This window comes from Somniosus microcephalus, chromosome 6 (assembly GCF_052327205.1).
Source record: "Somniosus microcephalus isolate GS21.2 chromosome 6, FLI_Smic_1.0, whole genome shotgun sequence".
Taxonomy (NCBI): domain Eukaryota; kingdom Metazoa; phylum Chordata; class Chondrichthyes; order Squaliformes; family Somniosidae; genus Somniosus; species Somniosus microcephalus.
The window spans coordinates 253,616,920-253,634,211 of record NC_140992.1 but is presented as its reverse complement, the minus strand read 5'-3'; the positions used below and the strand labels follow the sequence as shown (position 1 = coordinate 253,634,211).

General features: G+C 45.5%; 1 protein-coding gene across 2 annotated transcripts in view; it reads right to left on the bottom strand.

Annotated features, from left to right (window-relative positions):
* The window catches only part of cdh13 (cadherin 13, H-cadherin (heart)), a 1,232,244-nt gene that overhangs the window by 10,364 nt on the left and 1,204,588 nt on the right, over positions 1-17,292 (bottom strand). Inside the window, exon 13 of one of the 2 annotated variants that reach the window (XM_085991761.1) lies at positions 9,891-10,106. In XM_085991761.1, the coding sequence (XP_085847887.1) occupies positions 9,891-10,106 (216 nt within the window). Of the gene's footprint in view, positions 1-9,117; positions 10,107-17,292 lie in introns of those variants that run through there. The other variant, XM_085991760.1, reaches the window with a different exon arrangement.

Here is a 17,292-nt window from a genome sequence, read left to right as displayed (position 1 = left end):
CCTGTCAGGGAATGCCTTGTGGCCATGAGGGAAGATGAATGCAGCCGCTCCGCATGCCCTCAGCCGGCGAAGCCAACAAACACTAAGAAGAACAACCATGGAGACTCTATGAATAAAGATAATTATTTATTACACAAAAATGAAAACCCCTTCCCACATGAATCCCCAAAAACAATCAACGGGCCCCACAAAAAGCCCAACAAACGACTCACTCCCACAAACTGGGCAGGAGTAACTCCACATTTGTACAAACCTGGCCTCAACCTCGGCCTTAACGCAAAAAATAAGCCCACGAACCAAACAACCATGGGCAAAAGAAAGATGGCCACCACCATATAAAACGAAAGCTGGCCACACCCTCTACTGAGTGGCCCGCGAGGGCGAGACCTTGTCCAGCCTTTTGCCTCCCCTGCCCGGCCTGCTGCTCCTTCGCAAGCTCTGCCCAGTGGCTGCTGCGAGGCTGGGAGAAGGCGCCTGAGGCTCAGATGTCCTTCCGCCAGATGCCCTTGGGGGGCGGCCTACACTGCCTTTGGGCCTCGAGGGGCCGGCTGCTGAGTGGCGCACCTGAGCCTGGCCAACATCAGCTCCAGCCGCTTGCCCTTGACGCCCCAGTGGGGGAGTGGCGGCGACGGATGGCGCAATGTGGGCAAGCTGACGTCTGGGATGCGCTGGCTGGTGCTGTGGCGCGGTGGCACTCGGCCGGGCCCGCACTGCAGGATCCGCAACAATCAGCCGAGGGGCGGCTCGCTGGGATGCTGCAGCGCGGCGGGTGCCCTGGCGATGCCTGCCTGAGACAGCGCGTGTGGCAGCAGTGAGTGCCCCTGTTGTCCTGGTGTGCGCCCGCATCACACCCGCCAGGGACTTGACGGCATCAGTGAGCATGCGGCCACTCGCGGCAGTTGATGCCCCGAACTCGCGCACACTGGTCGCCAGCGACTCGATGGCCTCAGGCATGCGCCCCACCACGCGCATGAGCTCCATGTGGCGCCGGTCCGAATCCTCGGCCATCTTGTCCAGCTTCTGCGCCTCCTCCGAGGTGAAGGTGTCTGGACTGGAGTCGGGACTCTCCCGCTGGGGACCGAACTAGGGGAACCTTGCCACGTTGGTGGCGGCGAGTGTCCCGATCAACTGCACTCCCCTCTGATCCTTCCCCCCTTTGGGGGGAAGGCCGCGGCCCACGCGCAGGGTTCCTGGGTGGCTGGACGCCACTGGTCCCAGAAGCTGCAATCCCCTGCGACAGTTGGTCCAGGCACTCGTCCAGTGAGGACGTGTCAATCATTTCGTCCTCTCCTGCGGGACCTGAGTGTTCCCCTGATGGTCCGGCTTGCTCTTGCTCCTCCTCCTCCTCCTCCTCCTCCTCCTGCTGCTCGGAGGGGCTGTCACTGGCAGCTTCACGGACCTGGTCGTCACCAGCTGAAAGCAGGAATGCACAAGAGTAGCTTCAGAGTGAGGAGACGGCGTCAGCGAGGGAGTCAGGACTGGTGGCATTCAGCGCATTGGTGGGACAGTGGCAAAGAAGGTAGCTCGGATGCGCAAGTGCGACGCGAGAGGGCCAAAAGGCGAGGTCCTTACCATTGCCGGGCAGTGGAGGGTCGGCTACTCCGCACGCTGTGGGCACGATCAGCCGGGCTCCCATGAGCCCACTCACGCGCTCCTCCAGGCGAGTGAGCTTCTGCAGCTTGGCGCGGCCTCCCCTGGGCCTGGCGATTATAGGCAACTTTAGCCTGCAAGAGAAAGGACGGGCTGTAAGTACGGAGTGTAGCCCTGATGTAGTGTGCACTGCCTCCCATGGTGGAATAGCTTGCCCAGAGTGTAGCCCTGATGCACTGTACACTGCCTCCCATGGTGGAATAGCTTGGCCAGAGTGTAGCCCTGATGTACTGTGCACTGCCTCCCATGGTGGAATAGCTTGGCCAGAGTGTAGCCCTGATGCACTGTGCACTGCCTCCCATGGTGGAATAGCTTGGCCAGAGTGTAGCCCTGATGTACTGTGCACTGCCTCCCATGGTGGAATAGCTTGGCCAGAGTGTAGCCCTGATGTACTGTGCACTGCCTCCCATGGTGGAATAGCTTGGCCAGAGTGTAGAGTGCAGAATGGGCAACTGATGCTCATGACTGTCCCAAAGCTGCTGGCTGAGGGCTGGCCATTAGGACTTTCAGCTCCCTTTGCCCATCATGTCAGGTGTACATGCAAGAATGAGGAGGAGACTGGAAAGGGTACTCACCCTGACAATCCTGGTCAGGTCGTTGTATTTTTTCCGACATTGTTTGTGGGTCCTGGGGGCATCGCCAGTGAACGTCACCCTGTTGGCGATCTGCTTCCAGGCTCTGGTGTATTCTTGGTGGTTCGGATTCCTCCCAGTCTCTGGGAACAAGATCCTGCGCCTCTTCTCCAGAGCTGTCACCATTATTCCCAGATCACGCTCCGAGAAGCGCAGGGCACGCTCACGGGCCTTCTCTGGCGTTGCCATGACTCCCTGGGGCTGAGCAGCAGTGTTGAGGCCTATTTGCAAAGCTGCAGTGTGCAGGGCGTGGCAGCAGACCAATTCGTCCCTTCCCCCTTTAAGAGCTGGTCGGCGCCACGGGGCCTGCTGTCAATCAAAAAATGACCGCACCCGCGCTGCGCCCCGCCTCGGCGCTATCCCTCTGCACCGCCGGCTTAGCGCCTAAAGATAGTAGTGCAACGCCTCTTTTAGCGCTCCAGCAACCTCTTAGGGCGAAGCCACTGAATTTCCGGCAAGGGGGCGCAACTTTGGGCGGGCGCTAACGTTAGCGCCCCAAAACTGGCTATACTGAAATTCTAGGCCTCAGTTTCTAATCAATAGATGTCAGCTCCATGTGACTGGCTCTACTGCATGACTCTACTTGGAAGTCCCAATCTGCAGCCTACCATGGTTCTCACATTATAAAGGAACAGAAACATTGCTGGTTTGGACACATCTGCCAAATAAATGTGGATGAAAGTATAAAGGACGGCCACAGTGTGCTGTTGAACATCTTGACCTCAAGGTGAAAACTACAAAACAAAAATGGTGTGAATGACAAACTGACCAATTTATTTTTTATATTCGTTTATGGGTTGTGAGCATCGCTAGCAAGGCCAGCATTTATTGCCCATCCCTAGTTCCCCTTGAGAAAGTGGTGGTGAACCGCCTTCTTGAACCGCTGCAGTCCGTGTGGTGAAGGTACTCCCACAGTGCTGTTAGGGAGGGAGTTCCAGGATTTTGACCCAGCGACGATGAAGGATCGGCGATATACTTCCAACCAAGCTGACCTAACAATGTTACAGACAATTCTAAGTTATGTTCTGTGTATTGGAAATAACTTATTTTAAAAAACTGAAAACTGATGTGGAGCAATGTTTTAAAAAGGTAAAATGACCTAATATTGAAATGTAGCATAAAGGTTAAAATTAACTATTGATTTCTCAGAAAAATAAAACATAGCAGCCTAGGGCATGACAGAAAAATATATGTAAAGTGCGCACAAATTAATTTTCAAGCCCTAGTTTAATTTTCAGTTTTAAAGCTGTCTTGTGAATTTCATCAATATGTATTGGACAAAATATAAAATGTTAGTGTATTTAAGGTGATTTAAAAGGTCAGTATCTGCATATAAATTATAACAATACAATCAAACTGCAAAAGGGAGGTACTACATGAGCACTGAAATGTAACAGATGTGAACATGATTTCAATAAATGGCAATCAAACTTGTCAAACTTGCTAAACCTTTACTAGGATGCGACAAAATGAAAGCGTTAATAGATCTTTCATGTGTTGATTTTGTGCTGGTATCAGCCGGGGCAGCAGACACTATAAATAGCCATAGTGCCTTGGGCCAGGGAATGGAAAAATCATCCAAGGTTCCTGCTTCTGATTACAATCCAGTAATCACTGCTGGAAAGTGGCCGATGTAACACCTCTGATCAAAAAGGGAGGAAAGAGATAAACCAGGTAACTATAGACCAGTCATCCTAATGTCAGTGGAGTGAGCTGCTAGAGGCCATAATAAAGAATAACATTAATATTGACCTAGAAAGGAATGGGTTAATTAAGGACAGCCAACATAGATTTGTAAAAGGTAGAGGTAATATCTAGCAAATTTATTCAAGCTCTTTGAGAATATAATGGAGTGTGTCGATAATGAAATGGAGTTGATGTTGTGTATGAGGACGTTCAGAAGGCACTGGTTCATATAGGATGATAGGAACAGGAATAGGCCATTCAGCTCCTCGAGCCTGTTCTGCCATTCAATTAGATTGAATGCTGCATAGGAGGCATGTTGGTAAAATGAAGGCACACATTATTAAAGGGAATGTGGAAGCATGGTTAGCAAGTTGGTTGAAGGACCGGTGGTTAATGAGGAAGGCCGGCTGCGTTCAGGAAAACGGCCCAACCAGCCATCGTTAAGGGGAGCGCTGGAGGCCGCCACCAAATGGGAAAGTTATTTACAAAATACTTACCTGAATGTGGAGCCGGGAGTTGCAAGAGTGCTCCTCCCAACTCCACTGCAGTGCCGAAGACCATGGCCAGCCACCGTTTGGCCCCCTCCGATCGCCTGCCTCCCCCTCCCATTTGCTGCCCCAACTTCTTTCCCAATCTCTGCCCCCTCCATTTTCTGATCCAATATTGGGTGGGCCTTAGGCCTAGCCGTTCCAGTGCAGCGATCATTCTCTCTAGGTAGTTCGTGCCAGTAAACCATCCAAACATCCCAAAACACTTCCTCAAAACTATCTCTGGTAAAGAGCTATAACAGTTGTCAGTCCCTTTATTCTAGTTAATGTTTACATTGGCCCAGTAGAGATACAATATTATTGTGCTGGGACAGTGTCATGCCAGTTATCATGAATTAATATATCCATAAATGGACAGGAATTTTCAGCTGCATGGCCATGATAACTCCCCTAATACCATTTCCAACTCATGAATATGACACATGCATTTCCAAATGCAATGCTGTGATAACACTGCTCAAGTCTCGCATGCAGTATAGATAGCTACAAATGTCAAGGTTCTCTTCTGGGCAAAATTTCTAATGTTGTTGCAATAAATCCATTAAATGCCAGAGAGACAAATATAGTGACAGAGAGGGTGAGGGCAGTGATTTGTATGTTAACAGGTAGAAATAAATACGTCAATCGTGGAATTATCTATTCACTCCCTATCAGTTTTACCCAACCTGGCCTTTTTCCGCTTTTGTTTTTATCAGTAATTTATGTCCCTTTGGTGACCCTATAATGTTTTTTAATGCTGACAAATCCATGGTAGAGTGTGCTTTGAATTAACCTCATCTCTGCTTTCAAGGATTATTTTCATTTACCCTGCACAGACCAATACCTCCTATTATTGTCTCATGTTTATTATGAGTCATCAGCTGTCACCAACTTGTGGAGAGCGATTTGGTTTTTGGGGGATTTTATTTGGGTATCTGCAAGAGAAAGAGCCTATGATCTCACTAGTTTCACTTTTTTTATAAAAATAAAAGTAGCTTTCGTGTACATTTATCCCGCAGTGATGTTGGTGTTGCAGTCTAACTTTGGGGTTGAGTCTCAATCTTACTCTCGGGGGAAGTGGTGCAAGCATCCTGGAGGAGGCAATCTCACTTTGCCTGGGTCTTAGAGTGCCTCCTCCAGAATAGTCACACTGCTCAATGGAGTACAATTGTGTAACTCCGGGATGGTGTGACTCCTGGTTTTAAACGTGCTCAGGAAATCGCTCGGACCTCCTGAACAATTCTAAACTTCCATGGAGTCGATTTACGTGTTTAGAGGGTGCAGATACTCCCACTCACGCTCTTAGAACATTAACATTTTAACATCCTGGCGGGAAGGTCTGAACTTGCTTACTGACAGGCAGTTACAAAGCTCGTTCTTATGATGGCACAATTCCAATCAAAGTCAGACTGGAACAGATACTGGAGCTATTGACTGCAGATTGGTGGCTGCAGTATAAATGCAGCATTACTTTCACTAAAACAAAAATACTTTGCAATATCATCACCTTATACCATGGACCAATTTTAAGATTTGGTACAACACTTAAATGCAGTTTGCCCTCTCAAAGTAGATATATAGTATGGAGGCGGGACTGCAGGGAAAATGGCAGAATTTGGGGGCGGGTGCCATGCTGCCCCCATGCCATCTTGCCAGGAGGCGGGTTGCTGTCCCGCGCCGGGTCCCATCTGCTTGGAGGCGGGAAGGGATTAAAGCCTATTAACTGCCTGTTAACAGGTAGTTAACAGGCAGAAAATAGGATTATCCCCTTTTTGCCCTCGCAAGTGCGGGCTTCCCGAAGGCTCCGAAACCCACCAGGTCACCGAGGCGAGTACTGGGTCTGCGGGGGTCGGGGGAGGGGGGGGGTGTACAAAAGTGTGCTGTGAAGGTAAGTGATGGGTGCAAGTGTGGAGAGGTGAATATCTGAGGTAAGTACAAAGTGTTAGTAAAAGTGTACTTACCTTTGTTTCTTCCTGCAGGCTTCAGTCGGTTTGTACGCGAAGAGTCTCGGACCTCCACGTTGCAGATGACAGATGGCCGTTGCATTCTCAGATGCAACAACCATCTCATTTCTGCAAAAGAAAGTAGTTTGACGTGGTCTTGAATTCAAGAACTCATCAAACTATAGAGAATGTCACAGCTTCACAGAGCTGTCAAGCGATGACAATTCATTGGTCAAAATTTTTTGACAGATGAAACGTCATACGTTGACGCTCTCAGCAACTGGCTTTCCCTTAATTGGTCTGCTAAGCCCGCTGGGCGGGCTTAACAAGGTCAATCAAGGGAAAATAGCGTGGGTTGGCCAGAAGTTAATAGAGGTGGGACTGAAACCCGACAAGTGGGAGTCCCGCCTCCAAAAGCTCCCCATTGAGAAAATCACCCCCATAGTTTGGAACGGTTGTTCCTGTCTAGTAGAATTGTAATTTTCATTTTCCTGATAGAAATATTGCTAAGGAACTATTATAAAACAGTCAGGAGAGGCGTGGACAAGCTAATGTTACTCAAATGCCTCTGACTTTGTCCTTTAAAAGTTTTCAATCAAGTAACACCAGTTCAGAGTCAGCCTCAATACAGTACAAAGCTCAGTAAAGAAAACATTTTTTCAAAAAAAAGCCTGTAGACTTCTCTCCTTGAATATGATAGATATCTGTGTTGAATTTTTGCTATGCTATTTTAAGTTTATTTTGAATGTGCACGATATTCAGGGGCTTATTTTCTGCGCCTAGTCCAACTATCCAAATTTTTACTGAAGGAAATTGCAACATGGTTACCTGAGCGGGAGCAGAACCTTTGTATATGCATGGATATGTCATATAGCTACAACAAAATTGTCATCTAATACTGGGAGGGGAAATATAAATTTTGCTGCGTAGCGATCATGAAATGGTTCTGCAGTGCACTCCATTTACACTGGGGATGGTTTCCTCTGACGATGCTAAATGCCTCTCATAATAAAATGAAAAACACAAGGAATGAAACTGAAAACATTTCTCTTAAAGGAGCAGATGCAGACTGAGCTGCAGCAGTGACCAAAACGATGTGAGTAATTTAAAGAGTTCTTGAATGGGCCTTTTGAAGGTGTCAAACCATAGACAAATAATTAACACACTCTCTCCTTGACCCATTGTGTATCCATGTTCTGTGGGATGATCACAAAGTGACAGTGGCATCAGAAACCACAGAGAAATGTATAGTCCATTCCCAGTCACATCTAAGCACAGAGGTAGAGGAGGAATAGCATAGGATTAATTAAGGAGTTGGATGGTAAATCCAGATATTATTAATTTACTGGACCTTAATGAGGTCGACATTATCTACCATAGTCTATTCAATTGTGGTAGAGCTTATATTGTAAAACCAATTAGAGAATCATAGACTAGTACAGCACAGAAGGAGGCCATTCAACCCATCGAGTCTGCGCCGGCTCTTTCGAAGAGCAATCCAGTTAATCCCACTCCCCCGCTCTTTCCCCGTATCTCTGCAATATTTTCGAGTATTTATTGTGATACAATTATTGTGGAATGGAATGGCAAGAATATTTAATATTATAGTTTTTTTAAGGTTATCAGTGTTTGATTACAGTCAGGTTTAATACTTTACTAAGTTCATATTTGTGACACACTTAAAACTGTATTAAATTTTAAGCTAGCTAGCATATCTCTCTCATTATGTTGCTCATGGATAACCAGTGTTGAGAAAAGTGGAAGCAGGTTGTGAGAAACAGAAATTGGGCTGGAGTAAGAAGCAATAGCAGGGTGACTGGTTGCTAAAGCACATGCAATTTCGGGTCGGGTGATAGGAAAATGCAATTTAGGGTCAGATGACTGGGAAGAGGCCAGATGAGATTAGTGTTGGCTCGAATAAGGTTGCAAGGGCAGAGAGGGTTGGGATGGATATAAAGGCTGAACAGACCCGGACCTCAGTGTGTAGCCATGCTTGGAGGAGCTTGAAGGAGTTTGGGGTTGAGACTCAGAAAAACTAAATTAAAATGAGGGGAAAATGCTAAAAATAGAATCTGTAAATATAAAGTAGAATAAAATGGCTGCATTATGTGTTCTTGTGGACATTTGAGAGACAATGGTGTCATGTGGTCAGTATAGACTAATCAGCAAAATTACACGTTCAATACAGTATTACAGACACACTGGTGTACACATACACTATTGCAGACACAAAGGGCAAGAATTTCTACCAGCTTCTCTTGATTTCCCACCGTAACTTCAGCAGAAGATTGGCAGAAAACTCAGAGAAACAGTGTGAATGGAGGATTTTTGGATGCTTCTGCAATTTCTCCGCAGCTTCAGCGATCTTCCACTGCAGAACCCTCGGACATTGCAGGCATGGGTTTTCAAAGTATTGGTGGGTATAAGATTTTGATGGTTATTAACCAGAATTGCTCAAAAGCAGATACTGTTTCCCCTTTTGAACCTGTAAAAGTCCTCTCAAATAGATCACAAGCCTCTGCCAGTTTGTCTCGACACCAGAACTTTGAATTTAACAAAGCAATGATTTCTGTGTATTGAAGGTAGTTTTTGTCGATCACAAAATCAGAAAACTAGAGACAAACTAAAATAAAGATCAAGATAAAAATAAAAATAATTTCTTAAAAAATCAAGCAGGAATTGTTTTCTCCGATTTCCAATTTAATCAGACATACATTACAGTCTGAACCGAGAGCCTACTATATTAGAATATAAGCAGATGAACATTTAATGTGTCAATTTTACATTTCTCTGTCCACTTTTTTAACAGAGGCTTTAGCTTGTTTAAAATAAATGGACTAACACCTCTAGTAGATAGAGGAATGTCATAGGAATGCATTAAGCATTCATTAGATATCACCAACCATAATGTCAAGCCTAAGATGCCCTCTCTAGAGACTTGATGTACATGTTGAAATACAGAAATACATGCCTTGTTGTACATTTTAACCCTAATTATGCCTGACCTATGAAATTTCACATTTACCCATTCATATTAAAAATTAATAACTACCACAATTTAGCTGACACGTCACAGAAATAAACATTTAGGAGGATGACAGCTATAATGTTAAAACAAATTTATGAGGAACTTAGGAGCAGGAGTAGGCCATTCAGCCCCTTGAGCCTGTTACAGCATTCTGAGAACTGTATCTGAACTCTATCCACCTGCCATGGCTCCATATTCTTTTATACCCTTGTCTAGCGAAAATCTACGATCTCAGATTTTAAATTATTAATTGAGCTATGGGGAACATCGTCAGAGTTCATAGCTATGTTACATTATGTATGATTAGTATATAGAACTGACCCATAACAAATCCAAAATGCAATCGAAATATGTGGAAACAACAATGAATGATGCTAGTTAATAGAAATCACCATGAGAAAAAAAACTATTTAAGAAAACTCACAGAACAATGTGATGAGAGAGACCAAGAGGAGGGTGATGCTGATGTGGAGAGAGTTGGCTGTGCTGCAGTCCATTTTGTTCTTCTTGCAGGAGCAGACTTGCACTAGAACATCTGTACTGTTGGTCAGTGGGGGCGTTCCGCCATCTGTCACTACAATTGGCAAATTGTAGTTTGCTCTTTTCAGCGTATGCAGGAGGCTGAGTTGAGCATGGGTGCCTAGAAGAACAAAACAATAACATGAATTTTGTTCCCAATATATAACTGTAACCTTTCCTTCTTCATTAAGGTGAGAGATATCAATGCTGATAAATGGAACATTTTTCCACGGGAGGTGTTTAACGGGTGGCAGAGCCAATTATCGCGCATTTGGCACAATCATCCAAAGTCAAAATGACCCCTTTAATTTGCTGACACTAAAGAAATGTAATTAATTCAGCACATAAATGTTCAATTATTGGGATCACAAATCTCAAAAGAAATTAACTTTTCAAGTACCTGCCAAATAGGAATCTAGGTACACGAAACACAGAAAGTTAACATGCAGGTACAGCAAGCAATTCGGTCGGCAAATGGTATGTTGGCCTTTATTGCAAGGGGCTTGGAGTACAAGAGTAAGGAAGTCTTGCTGCAATTGTACAGGGTTTTGGTGAGACCACACCTGAAGTACTGTGTACAGTTTTGGTCTCCGTAACTAATGAAGGATATACTTGCCTTGGGAGGGGGGCAACAAAAGTTCACTAGATTGATTCCTGTGATGAGAGGGCTGTCCTATGAGGAGAGAGTGAGTAGAATGGGCCTATACTCTCTGGTGTTTAGAGGAATGAGAGGGAATCTCATTGAAACATATAAGATTCTGAGAGGGCTTGACAGGGTTCGATGGCTGTTTCCATTGGCTGGAGAATCTAGAACTAGGGGGCATAGTCTCAGGATAAGGGGTCAGTCATTTAGGACTGAGATGTGGAGAAATTTCTACACTCAGAGGGTTGTGAATCTTTGGAATTCTCTACCCCAGCAAGCTGTGGATGCTCAGTCATTGAGTATATTAAAGGTTGAGATAGATCGATTTTTGGACTCTAACGGACTCGAGGGATATGGGAATAGGGTGGGATAGTGGAGTTGAGGTCGAAGATCAGCCATGATCTCACTGACTGGCAGAGCAGGCTCCAGGGATCATATGGCCTGTTCCTTTTTCTTATGTTCTTATGAAAACCTCAGAGGTGTCATTTTATTCTGTCTAATGAGCCTTTTTTATAATAAATGTGAAAAAGTTACAGAAAATTAGCTCCTGTGGTCCAGAAACTCAATTTGTCCTCAATCAGGCATATACTAGAGACTCACGGAGAAGTTGTTGTTGTACATTCACCAGGGAGAAAATGTCCCTGCACTTTTTACGGTCTTTTGCAAAGAGTGAAGGCTTTTTTTTTTTAAGTGATACAGATTCCACACCTATCATACTGAACTGAATTTGTGTTATTAGGTCGTGCTCTTACAGTAAACCAGAGAGAAACATGTGTTGTTGATGTTTCTTCACCAAAAAAAGGCAGAGAGTTTCAATAGAAAAGGTCAAGACTTGATAGGTGTCTGTCCTTGTGTTCGTTTTACACAAGAACATAAGAATTAGGAGCAGGAGTAGGCCAAGTTTGAAAGTACAAGAAATTCATTTGAACTGCCTCAACACAGTTGTACTCCATATGAGCCAACAGCAGAAAACCACCAAAATCTAAATCCAAATTGGCAATAATTTTGGCAATCTCATTCAGACAGGTCATAAGGAAATTGAAGAAATTGGCAGTGCTGCAGCAAAGACTCCTTCAGATCCTGAAGCCAAGACACAGAATCACAGAATCACAGAAACCCCACAGTGCAGATAGAGGCCATTTCGGCCCATCGAGCCTGCACCGACACATATCCCACCCTATCCCCGTAACCCCACGTATTTAATCCCCCTAACACTAAGGGTCAATTTATCATAGCCAATCAACCTAACCTGCACATCTTTGGACTGTGGGAGGAGGTATTGTGAAATTATCAATTATTTTAGAAGGATTTTGTTAGCCAGAGGGCAGAGATGAAATCTTCTTCCATTGCTGGGGCAGAGTAAAGGGAACATTTATATAGCTCGCTTAATATAGAAAAACATTCCAAGGCACTTTGCGCTGAGTGAGGAAAACAGATGCTGAGCCAAAGGAGGGAAGATTTGAAGATGTAACAAAAGCCTGGTCAAAGAGGTAGGTTTTAAGGGGAGTCTTTAAGGAAGAAGGTGAGATGCGGGGGAGGCATTTAGGGATGGAATTCCAAGACTGGAACATAGATGGTTGAAAGCACAGCTGCCAATGGTGTGATGAAGGGAGGGATGCACAACAGTCCAAAGTAAGAAGAGAAAGTTTGGGAGGGAAGATAGGTCGGAGTGGAATATGTTAGAAAACTAGGGAGATATATCTATCCTGGAAATGCTTGAAGCTTGACACTGGATAGCAAAAGTGAAAGATTCCCAAAGATAGATTTGCATGAGCTCCCAGCGCATGACAGAGGTATTAAATGATTACTTCATATCAGTCTTTACTCTTGAAGAAGATGCTCAACTATTAGTAATACATTGTACTATTGACAACAAAATTGAAAATATTGAAGTACAACAACAACAACAACATGTATTTATATAACACCTTTAACATAGTAAAACGTCCCAAGGCGCTTCACAGGAGCGTTATCAAACAAAGTTTGACACCGAGCCACATAAGGAGACATTAGGACAGGTGACCAACAGCTTGGTCAAAGAGGTAGGTTTTAAGGAGCATCTTAAAGGAGGAAAGAGAGGTAGAGAGACAGAGAGGTTTAGGGAGGGAATTCCAGAGCTTAGGGCCTAGGCAGCTGACTGAGAACTTCAGAAAAAAAATGCTGGAAATAACAGCCATTAACAGCAGTGTATAAGGAGCAACTCCACCTCTCATCCCAGGTGTGCCTGAGATAAGAACCAAGGTCTGTAGCATTTACACAACTGTTGACCTCTGACTATCTGCAGTTTGTTCTTCCAGACGTGCAGGAAGGATCAGTGCACTGACATCCCTGTTGCCTGACAGCATAGATCAAAAGTAAACTTTATTGTAGCTGAAGATATCATCTGAAGATAGAATAAGGATGCTCAAAATTGATCAGGCTGCTGGCCCAGATGACATCCAAACAAGGGTCCTTAAAAGAAATGGGTCATCTGCTTTGCAAGCCCCTTGCCCATATCTTAAACCACTCGCTAGAGACAGGGATTGTTTCCTTGGATTGGAAGAATGCTCAAAAAATTCCAAATTTTGAAAAGGGTGACAAGGCAGTACCAAAGAACTATAGACCCATTAGTTTCACTAGTTATAGGTAAGATGCTCAAAAGTGATCATGAGATACTCTATATGATCACTTAGATGGAGAAGGTGGAAAAGGATTCATCAGGGACATTCAACATGGCTTCTGTATCTACAGTATTTCCTCACAGTTTTTTTTTTCATATTATCAGTATTTATCTTTGCCCTGCTTCCCAACTCTGGGACGATTGGTGCCGATTGATCATCAATTAGCAATATCGTCAACTCCAGATGAACACATACTTGAGGATGGAGGACCTCCTCGTGGGTCTGCTCCAGGGCCTATCCAAGCTGGCCACCTACAGGTCCAGGCTGGACGTGGCCCGTGGGGGTGGTCGCTCTGGCTGCCTGCCTCTCTTCCGCTGTCTTGTCCGCGCCTGAGTAGCCCACATAGAAGGAGCACGTGGTGTCCGTTGGTACACGTGAGGCCTTCCACGACCAATGGGCATGGCAGGGACTGGAGTGCATAGTCAACATCGGTAATAACATTATTTAAGTTTATAAGTTTCCTTTTTTTTATGATTTAGTTCTTTATTAGTTGTGGCCCCTTTGCTTGATGACCTGGGGCAACACAGTGTCTCCTTACTGGTTTATTTAGAAAAGACAAACTTGAGCCAAGGATAATCCTGACTCAGGCAAATATCTTGATCTACCAAACTACTTCCCCTTTACTCCCTGATTTAAGCATAACATGTTTAATTATTCATTTTTCTTAGTCAGTGTTAAATAAGAGTCAGTCTACAGAACCTACTTAAATTCGCCTAGAAACATCATTTTAGAATTCTGAGTAGTTTTGTGCAAGGCTTTTGTTCAGTTCTTGTCATATCTTTTGTTTGGGCTATGAGGCAAAGTTTTTCAAATTTACTATTTCCACCTGCTGTTTCTAAAAATTCCAACAAAGCACAATGTTAATTCTAGTATGGCAATTCTTTGGCCAACTAGTCATTGTTTATCAGAATTTGGCTCTATTTTGATAATTTCACTCTGAAAATCCATATCGGAAATAGAGGCCCCGATATTTATCAAGCCGCTCGTTGGGAGCGGGGGTGGCAGGAGTTATAGATGGAAATCCGGAAGTGCGGGTTTCCCCAAAAGCCCTGCAGTATTTTTTACTCCAGGTTTCCCACCTGACAGCCAGCCTGATTGACACATTGGCAGAGCGTGGTCGATGGAGGGACGAGATGGTGGTCACGGGGGGAGATAGTCCGGGGCGGTGGGGGTCCGAGATTGTGGAGATGGAGGGGATCAAACAGATCACAGCGGGGGTGGATTTACAGGGCAGCTTGTTGGACTGGAAGGAAATACTCCTTCTCCTCCTAGCCCACAAGCAGTGCTGTAATGGCACTTACCTCATGGATCCAGCCCTTCTCACCTCCTTTTGCTTGCTGGGTTTCCCGGGAAACCCGGCTGACATGAGTTAAAAACAAAAAGCCTGTTAAAATGAAGACACACAGCCTCCTGAGAGCGGATTGGTCACCCGACCCCCCCTGTCCTGCCTCCGTTAAAACTGGAAGTAGGCGGGTTCGCGGCCGGTTGGGTACGGGTTAGAAATGTTAACATTTAAAAACTCTCACCCCACTCAAACTCACCATTTTTGGGGGTTAAAATTACCCCCAGAATTACATGACAAGTTGTTTTACTGAATTTGTCATAACATAAGGGGAGCAATGGACTGATGCATTGCATCTGATCAATGACCTAGGTAAAAGTGCACTTCATGCTGTTTATACTTGTCAGAAACAAAAAAAAAATCTCCATTCCTCACTACGGTGCTACATCACCTGAATGACTACTGCCTTGAGGGCAGTTTGGAAAATCTCTTCATGCCTGAAAAGAAACAACCAAAAGTGCCCTTTGTCATTATTATAATTGTTGTGTATGTAACCGTTTACCTTTAAGGGAACTATAGAATGTGACCGTTCGCCTTTAAGAGCACTACTTCAGGGTGGCACTATTTATTGGCTCATGTATACTGTAATACCGATAGTGACCACACCAGTATATAAGGGTTGTGATACGTTAACTAGGGCAGAAATCGCCCAGACCTCTGAATAGTAAAGACCTGTTTTGTTTGTACTTCTAAAGTCTCTGAAGTTATTTACTGCACAACCTACAGACTTTACAGTGGCGACGAGTCCGATCGTACCCTGCGGCAAGACTAACCAGTAGCAGAGAGCTTCAAAAAGAAAACACGAGGCTCCGTCTACTAAAAGTATAGTACTTACTGGAAGCTGGAAGATTAACAGCAAAGCTGCGGCAGCAACAGGCACAGATTACCCTGCTACCACATCTTGAGCGAGCCAATCAGCCTAAAACAAGGCGGCCGAAGAGACTGTGAGTAGTTAAAACAAATAAATTTAAAAAAAAAACGGGGTAGAAGTATTTGGAGGAGAAGGGCAAAGCATTCGGGTCCAACGGCGTCGGGTGACAGCCGGACCGCGGGCAATGTGAGAAGCCGTGCAGCAACCGCTGCCACGAAGCGCTGAGCCTGCGAGTAGGCGCGGGAGTGTCAGAGCCGAGAGCCGCGCGAGCGGGGGAGCCAGAGCCGAGCGGGAGGCGTTGCAAGCCAGCGATCGCATCTCCAGATAAGGGCCGAGAGCCGCGAGAGCGATCGGATCTACAGATAAGGGCCGGCAGCCGCTTTGCGATCCAGCGATCGCATTATAGATAAGGACCGCACTCGGGCTGACAGACGGCGTCGGGGGACCGGGTGAAGACCGCCAAGCGCGGGAAAACCGCCATTGAAGTGGGCGGGGAGAGCGAGAAGCGCGGGAAAGCCGCCATTTTTCGGGGAAAACCGCTGAAGAAGAAGGAAGAAGCGGGAAACCGCCATCTTGGAAATTATTAAGAATTTCAGAAAATAATAAGATTTTTCAGAAAGGCTGGTGTGTTCTCAAGAAGAGAGAAGAAGATGCCTAAGCGAGGAAATATTAATGACTTTAATGCAGAAATAGAAGACTGGGCCACGTATGTGGAACGCATAGAAATATATTGCGTAGCCAACGAAATTGAGGATGACAACAAGGCAATAACTTTGTTAAATTCGATGGGAGCAAAAACATACGGGCTTTTGAAACATCTAATAGCACCAGTTAAACCAGTGGACCAGACCTTCGAAGAGATCGTAACAGTGTTGAAGGATCACTTGAACCCCACACCGTTGATGCTGGCTGAACGATTTAAATTTTACGCCAGAACCCAGAGGCAAGATGAAAGCAATGCGGAATACTTAGTCGAACTGCGTAAGCTAGCGAAATACTGCCAGTTTGGAGGGAATTTGACAGAGGCGCTGCGGGACAAGTTCGTATGCGGCTTGGCCAAAGAAGGAACGCAGAAGCGACTTCTGGAAGAAAACGACCTCACACTGGACAGGGCTGTCCTCATAGCTTCATCGCACGAAGCTGCAGCGAAAGGGACGGCGGAAATGCAGCTAAAGGCGGCGGCACTCGGGGTGGACCAAATTACAACAAGCACTCCCAAATGCTACCGTTGTGGAAAGACAACGCACGACCAGAATCAGTGCTGGTTTAAGAACCAAGAGTGCAGGAAATGTGGCAAACTGGGTCACATCGCGAAGGTATGCAGGTCCGGAAAGAAGACCAACAAGCAAAGGAAGCCACCACCACAAGGAAAGTACAACAAGGTGCATCAGGTGGCTGAAAAGAGTTCAGACGAACAAAATTCAGACTCAGACCCAAACAGCCAGGAGCTGGATAGTCTGAGAATCCACCATGTGGGTAAAGTAACTGATCTACAGTTGATCTGGGTCACACTAAAAATAGCGGGAGTCCAAGTACGAATGGAGCTGGACACGGGATCAGCTGTATCCGTCATCAACCAAAAGGACTATCACCGGCTATTCTCTCACATACCCTTAAGAAATACCAAATTCGTATTACAGACATACACGGGGCATCATGTATACCCCCTGGGAAAAATACGAGTCAAGGTGAGAGATAGGGGTAAAGAACACCCACGAATGTATCTGTACGTACTACCTGAGGGAGGACCACCACTTCTGGGATGGGAGTGGATCAAGAAAATAGACATGG